The 8,324-nt window shown below is 53.2% G+C and overlaps 1 protein-coding gene across 1 annotated transcript; it reads left to right on the top strand.

Annotated features, from left to right (window-relative positions):
• The first annotated feature begins 1,895 nt into the window (after positions 1-1,895).
• On the top strand, positions 1,896-7,124 carry LOC143220282 (uncharacterized). Its single transcript, XM_076445948.1, has one exon. It carries the CDS (start codon positions 1,896-1,898, stop codon positions 7,122-7,124), a length of 5,229 nt encoding a protein of 1,742 aa, XP_076302063.1.
• The last annotated feature ends 1,200 nt before the right edge of the window (positions 7,125-8,324 follow it).

Here is an 8,324-nt window from a genome sequence, read left to right as displayed (position 1 = left end):
AAACACGTGCGAGAGGATGCATCCCGCAGGCTAGTCGAGTAAAAACACGTGCGAGAGGATGCATCCCGCAGGCTAGTTGAGCACAAACACGTGCGAGAGGATGCATCCCGCAGGCTAGTCGAGCAAAAACACGTGCGAGAGGATGCATCCCGCAGGCTAGTCGAGCAAAAACACGTGCGAGAGGATGCATCCCGCAGGCTAGTCGAGCAAAAACACGTGCGAGAGGATGCTTCCCGCAGGCTAGTCGAGTAAAAACACGTGCGAGAGGATGCATCCCGCAGGCTAGTCGAGTAAAAACACGTGCGAGAGGATGCATCCCGCAGGCTAGTCGAGTAAAAACACGTGCGAGAGGATGCATCCCGCAGGCTACTCGAGTAAAAACACGTGCGAGAGGATGCATCCCGCAGGCTAGTCGAGTAAAAACACGTGCGAGGTTTTGTGGGATGCGCATGCGCAGGTTTTTTGGGATGCGCATGGCTAGTCGAGCAAAAACACGTGCGAGAGGATGCATCCCGCAGGCTAGTCGAGCAAAAACACGTGCGAGAGGATGCATCCCGCAGGCTAGTCGAGCAAAAACACGTGCGAGAGGATGCATCCCGCAGGCTAGTCGAGCAAAAACCCGTGCGAGAGGATGCATCCCGCAGGCTAGTCGAGCAAAAACACGTGCGAGAGGATGCATCCCGCAGGCTAGTCGAGCAAAAACACGTGCGGGAGGATGCATCCCGCAGGCTAGTCGAGTAAAAACACGTGCGGGAGAATGCATCCCGCAGGCTAGTCGAGCAAAAACACGTGCGAGAGGATGCATCCCGCAGGCTAGTCGAGCAAAAACACGTGCGAGAGGATGCATCCCGCAGGCTAGTCGAGCAAAACCACGTGCGAGAGGATGCATCCCGCAGGCTAGTCGAGCAAAAACACGTGCGAGAGGATGCATCCCGCAGGCTAGTCGAGTAAAAACACGTGCGAGAGGATGCTTCCCGCAGGCTAGTCGAGTAAAAACACGTGCGAGAGGATGCATCCCGCAGGCTAGTCGAGTAAAAACACGTGCGAGAGGATGCATCCCGCAGGCTAGTCGAGCAAAAACACGTGCGAGAGGATGCATCCCGCAGACTAGTCGAGTAAATACACGTGCGAGAGGATGCTTCCCGCAGGCTAGTCGAGTAAAAACACGTGCGAGAGGATGCATCCCGCAGGCTAGTCGAGTAAAAACACGTGCGAGAGGATGCATCCCGCAGGCTAGTTGTTTGAGAATGGCGCGCTCGGTCGCCATGTTCACCTCGAGTCGCGCCGATCACGCCAAGTGATCAACCAATCAGCGGCGTCGCGGAAATTGCGTGGGCACAATATCGACCCCCAATTGGTCAAGGCCCAACCTCGATCCTTCTGGAATGCTCGCGAATGTTCTACCGGAAGCATGACGCTAGGCGAATATTCCAGAAGGGTCGAGACAATAAAAGAGAGAGGGAAATAACGTTCTCACTCACTCGCTGTCTAACGCTTCAATCAGCTGTTCGAAAACGTCAAAGTCCTCAACGATCTCATTTATTTCATAAACAGTTCATTATTCCTTTCGCGCTACAAACTCACGACAATCTTGTATATTTTAAGTGCAAATACAGTCTATTTATGGTAAATCCAAATCACTCACCTTTCTTTCCCATAGTTGCATCCGCTTAAAATTACCGTTACTTCCACACCATCTTTCACACCCTCTCTCATTCCGTCATACAGTCCACCCATTCACACAATTCGTAAATTGCATCCTTGTTGACCAAATCAGGTCGCTATCCTACATTTCTGGTCCTTCGAGCCGGATTTACCATCGCGCAGTGCTAATCAGTGGTGAACCAATAGTTCTTCAGTGAAAAGTCCACCCAGTGATCCACTCAAGCATCAAAATGGAATTCACCTGTGAAGAGCTGATCACCAAGCAAAGTGAGTTAGGGCGGAAAATAAATCGAGTCGTCGAGAATCTGAAAAAATCCATCTCGCAAGCCAAGATGACAGGAGGCGATGTGCAGTCCAGAATGCACAACCTTGAGGAGAATTGGTCCCAGTTCCAACGAAATCACGACGTCTTGGCCTTCAAGCACGGAGACGCGATCAAGGCCTCTGAATACGTGAGGAAGGAGTTTGCTGACTGGGTCGAAGAAAGGTACTTGGAGCAACGAGGACGCCTGCTCGACCTGGCACGGCATTACAGCGGAGAAGGCTCAACTTCGACCAAGAAGAGTCCAGCAGCATCATCCAACGAGGAAGCAAGCTCTGAGTCGGCTCCTCTCCCCAGGATGCACCTTCCCGAATTCTCCGGCGAGTATGTAGAGTGGCCGGCTTTCAAGGATCTGTTCCTCTCGATCATTGAAAGGAACAAGCAGCTCAGCAAGGTCGACTGCCTCCATTACCTAAAGACTAGTCTCCATGGTCAAGCAGCTGACCTTGTGAAAGACCTACCCACCATCAATGAAAATTACGAGCGAGCATGGACCATCCTGAAAGAGCAGTATGAAAATAAGAGAATTCTAGTACGCTCTTGTCTGGACAGACTTGCCGCATTACAACAGATGAAAGAAAGCTCAGTGCAGGAGATCACCAACATCCAGAAGAGCATCACGTCTGTCGCCAATACCCTGGAGGGATTGGGCAGGCCAGTGGACAAAACAGAAGACTGGTTCGTGTACTCTGTGGTGAATTTATTCGATCCCATAACCAGAGATAAGTGGGAGGAACGAGTCACAGGCAACAACGATCCACCATCCTTCGCAACGTTGAAGGACTTCCTGATCAAGCGACGTCAGCAGATCGAGGCGTCTCCAGGGTCAGCCTCCACGAAGTCCGGTCAAAGGAGCAGCCACACCACGAGTCATGGCCAACCTAAAACAAGGGAAGCAACACGATCAGTCAGAGCCAATCACGCTCAGCAGAGCCAGAAGCAGGAGTGCGTGATGTGCAAGAAGGACCACTTCTTGATGCAGTGCCCGGAGTACAAGGCACTCCCTCCAGCGGAGCGTCGAAGTCGTGTGGAAAGAGCTCGTTTGTGCTTCAACTGTCTCGGAAGGCACCAATTCGCAGCTTGTCCATCCACCAGAAGTTGCATGTCGTGTGGGGAACGGCACCACTCGTCAATCCACGACACCTTTCGAGATGGATCCAGACAGACGACGACCCACCACACACTGGATTGTCGGGACCTAAAGGGTAAGGTGTTACTTGCAACAGCCATTATTCAAGTTGCAGATCGCTATGGCAGACACCAAGAGGTCCGAGCCCTCATAGATCAAGGTTCGGAAATCTCAATGATCACCGAAGGTCTGGCTCAACGACTCCAGTTGGCTCGCACTGCATCTTGCGTAGACATCTTCGGCGTCGGAGGACAGCAGCTCGCCAGGGCTCGAGGGCGAGTCCACTTGGACATTGCTGCGAGCCCCAGCTCCGACAAAATCAAGGTCACGGCCATCGTACTCCAGAAGCTCACGGGCTACACGCACGGCTGCACAGCTCCACACAAAACGTGGAGCCATCTCAAGGGGTTGAAAATGGCCGATCCCGCTCCTGAAAAATCGAGGCCTATTGAAGTACTGCTGGGGGCTGACGTGTATCCAGCCATTATCAAAGAGGGTGTAAGAAAAGGGTCTACCTCAGAGCCGGTCGGTCAACTAACCATGTTTGGCTGGATTCTAACAGGAAGTACGGGAAATGCCGCCTCATCAATGCACGCCCAAGTGCATCAGGTGGTGGTCGATGACTCTCTGAGCTCTTTGGTGCGGAAATTCTGGGAGCAGGAGGAGCTCCATGACGCACGGGTGACACTGACTGCTGAAGAAAGGGAGTGCGAACGCCATTACGCTCAGTCGCACACGCGGACACCTGACGGCAGATACCAAGTCAGGCTTCCATTCCGACGTTCGGATCCCATCACGTCAGGGTCGAGGACTGCTTCCTGGCATGCACTCAGGAGGATGGAACAGCGCTGCAAGAAGGACGAACAATTCAAGACACTGTACTCCAGCTTCATGAAGGAGTACATAGAGCTCAAACACATGTCGTTAGCGAGCGAAGCGTTGAAGGATCAGCCAGTACATTACCTTCCGCACCACGGAGTTTTGAAACCCAGCAGCACCACTACGAAGCTCCGAGTAGTATTCAATGGCTCCTGGTCGGGGGGATCGCAGCACTCCTTGAACGATTGCCTTCACGTCGGACCGAACCTGCTGCCTCTCCTAGCTGACGTCCTGCTGCGGTGGCGCATGCACCTATACGTCGTGACAGCTGACGTTACGAAAATGTATCGGCAAATCCTGGTCCAACCCGAGGACCGAGATTTTCAACGAATCTTATGGAGGGACGAAGAGTCACGGCAAGTGAGTGAGTACCGCCTGAACACTGTCACTTACGGCTTGTCGTGTGCTCCCTATTTAGCGGTCAGGACGTTGCGGCAGCTGGCAGAGGACGAAGGCACCCGGTTTCCCATCGGCGCAAAGGCACTTCAGAACGACACGTACGTCGATGACATTTTGACAGGGGCCGATTCCATTCCAGCCCTCAAGGAAACAGCAGGTCAACTTCTGCAATTGTGCAAAGCGGGTGGCTTCCCATTGCAGAAATGGGCTTCGAATGCTGCAGAGCTGCTTGACTTCATACAGCAGTCGTGCCAGGACCCAGCACGTCAGCCCTCGCAGCACCAAGACACGCAAGGGCCGTCGAAAATATGGACCGACACAACTCATTCCGCACTCGGCCTCCAATGGTCACCAGCTGACGACACGTTCCGGTTCTTCATCCATAAAGCGGATACTCAACCTTTAACCAAGAGGGGCCTGGTTTCCAAAGCAGCGCAGCTGTTCGACCCCTTGGGATGGTTGACTCCAGTAACCGTGCGGTCCAAAATCAGTATCCAGACGACATGGCTGCTGGGGCTTGACTGGGATGACCCACTTCCACCCACCTTGGCCAGCGAATGGCGAAACTTCTGCGCCGAACTCAAGCAGCTAGAACAGGTAAAAGTGAGTCGCCCTCTGTTTCAGAACTCTCGTCCAGAACTGAGGGAGTTCCATGGTTTTGCCGATGCCTCTGAACGAGCGTACGGAGCAGTTCTGTATCTGAGGACGAAAACACCAGACCTGCAGTGGACACTAACACTCGTAGCGGCCAAGAGTAAAGTGGCACCGCTGCAACAAGTGTCACTTCCTCGTCTAGAACTATGTGCAGCGCACCTACTTGCACGATTGACGCAGCACATCGCCACCACACTCAACATGGCCGGCATGAGCATTCACCTCTGGTCCGACTCCACAGTGGCACTGGGTTGGATTCAAGGTCATCCGTCCAGATGGAAGACCTATGTGGCCAACAGGGTGGCCGACATACAGAGGCTAGTCCCTGACGCTCACTGGCACCACGTCGTCGGCATAAAAAACCCTGCTGACTGCGCCTCAAGAGGAATTTCGCCTTCACAGTTGCTCAGTTGGTCCATGTGGTGGAGGGGACCGGAGTTCCTGCAACGTGACGTCGAGCTCGTCGCCCCAGGACCCGTCGACCAGGAACATTTGCCGGAACAGAAGGGGCCCGTCGTTGCTGTCGCCACTGGTGCTGAGAAGGAAGTTGAGAACAACGCCATCCTGAACCGCTTCTCTTCCTACACCAGGCTGCTTCGAATTACTGCTTGGTGCTTACGGTGGCTCAGGAGGAAGCGAGGCAAGCCATCTCGCTCGTCCACCAACACCACAGCGCGGAACGTCCAGCCACCAGTACTTACAGCAGCGGAAATCACCGAGGCGGAACGAGGTTGGATACGAATAGTCCAAAGAATGGCGTATCCCGAGGAAATGACAACGCAGGGGCAGCACAAGGGCATCCAAACACGAAGCAGTCTCGCAGCTCTGGCTCCGTTCCTAGACAAATTCAATCTGCTGAGAGTAGGAGGTCGAGTAGGCAAGGCGCAGCTTAATCCAGATGAAGCTCACCCGATAATTTTGCCTCCTAGATCACACTTCACGCAGCTGCTGGTCACTTTCACGCACAAGAGTACCATGCACGGAGGAGTGCAATCCACACTTGGGGCAATCCGGCAGCGGTTTTGGATTCCCAGGGGACGTGCCATCGTCAAGGGAACCATCCACAAATGTTTGACATGCCTGCGATGGCGGGCGGAGCCAGCAGGCCAGCTAATGGGAGAACTGCCGAAGCACAGAGTTACTCCATCTCGTCCGTTCCACGCCACCGCAGTCGACTACGCCGGTCCAATCTGGCTGCGCACAACATCAGGGAGAGGTCACAAGGCGTATAAGGGCTTCCTCGTGGTGTTTGTCTGTATGGTGACGAAGGCGGTGCATTTGGAGGTTGCATCTGACTACAGCGCCGAGGCCTTCCTAGCAGCGTTTCGCAGATTTGTGTCACGGCGCGGCATCTGTGCGCATCTATACAGCGATTGTGGCACTAACTTCAAGGGAGCCGACAGTGAGCTGCGCCGTCTCTTCAACGCCAAGAACAGGGAGAATCACAGCTTACGGGAGGAGATGAGCAAACTGAGAACAGAATGGCATTTTAATCCACCATCAGCACCTCACTTTGGCGGGCTGTGGGAAGCAGCGGTCAAATCCACCAAACACCACCTGCGGAGGACTATTGGAGAAGCACGACTCACCTTCGAGGAGATGACGACGCTATTGACGCAAGTGGAGGCCTGCCTCAATTCAAGGCCGCTCGCTGCACTCTCCGATGATCCGTCAGATTTGACTGCATTAACCCCAGGCCATTTTCTTATAGGTACAGCATTGCAGGCGATTCCAGAACCCTCGTTGCTCGATGAGGTAACCAATCGTCTCACGCGATGGCAGCTCATAACAAAGATGAGGGATCAATTCTGGGCGAGGTGGAAACGAGAATATCTGCAGGGGCTTACCTCTCGTTCCAAATGGCGCAAGGTGCAGGATGACGTCACGATGGGAAACCTCTGCCTCATCATCGACGAACAGACCCCTCCGTCGCGATGGCCTCTTGCACGAGTCAAGGAAGCTCATCCCGGAGCAGATGGAAGAGTTCGCGTCGTCACAGTAGTCACTTCAACCTCAGAGTACATGAGGCCGATCCACAAACTCGTCGTCCTGCCGATCGAAACGAGCGATCGATGAACGCGTCGATTCACGTTCTCTCGTATGTGCAACTGCGTAGTACGCGTTCATTCACCAGCGCAGGCGCGAGACTCGCCGCGAGTCAATGGAAGTACACTCGGTGACGTCACGCAGGCCCGTGCTACGCAGCTCGCATTTGTCGCGCATCGTAAAGTCATTCTGTTTACAGTTATTAATTACTCACTTCATTAACGCACTTTAGCACAACCACTTGTTAATATCACGTTCACGTCCAATATGTAACGGTCACTCAATCAATGATCACTTGTTCAATACCATTCGCGAAAATTCGACCAGTCGAGGCGGGCGGAATGTTTGAGAATGGCGCGCTCGGTCGCCATGTTCACCTCGAGTCGCGCCGATCACGCCAAGTGATCAACCAATCAGCGGCGTCGCGGAAATTGCGTGGGCACAATATCGACCCCCAATTGGTCAAGGCCCAACCTCGATCCTTCTGGAATGCTCGCGAATGTTCTACCGGAAGCATGACGCTAGGCGAATATTCCAGAAGGGTCGAGACAATAAAAGAGAGAGGGAAATAACGTTCTCACTCACTCGCTGTCTAACGCTTCAATCAGCTGTTCGAAAACGTCAAAGTCCTCAACGATCTCATTTATTTCATAAACAGTTCATTATTCCTTTCGCGCTACAAACTCACGACAATCTTGTATATTTTAAGTGCAAATACAGTCTATTTATGGTAAATCCAAATCACTCACCTTTCTTTCCCATAGTTGCATCCGCTTAAAATTACCGTTACTTCCACACCATCTTTCACACCCTCTCTCATTCCGTCATACAGTCCACCCATTCACACAATTCGTAAATTGCATCCTTGTTGACCAAATCAGGTCGCTATCCTACACTAGTCGAGTAAAAACACGTGCGAGAGGATGCATCCCGCAGGCTACTCGAGTAAAAACACGTGCGAGAGGATGCATCCCGCAGGCTAGTCGAGTAAAAACACGTGCGAGGTTTTGTGGGATGCGCATGCGCAGGTTTTTTGGGATGCGCATGGCTAGTCGAGCAAAAACACGTGCGAGAGGATGCATCCCGCAGGCTAGTCGAGCAAAAACACGTGCGAGAGGATGCATCCCGCAGGCTAGTCGAGCAAAAACACGTGCGAGAGGATGCATCCCGCAGGCTAGTCGAGCAAAACCACGTGCGAGAGGATGCATCCCGCAGACTAGTCGAGTAAAA

This window comes from Lasioglossum baleicum, unplaced genomic scaffold, assembly GCF_051020765.1.
Source record: "Lasioglossum baleicum unplaced genomic scaffold, iyLasBale1 scaffold0614, whole genome shotgun sequence".
Classification (NCBI taxonomy): Eukaryota; Metazoa; Arthropoda; class Insecta; order Hymenoptera; family Halictidae; genus Lasioglossum; species Lasioglossum baleicum.
Note: the sequence above shows the minus strand (reverse complement) of the source record. Positions and strands in the feature narration are given on the sequence as shown.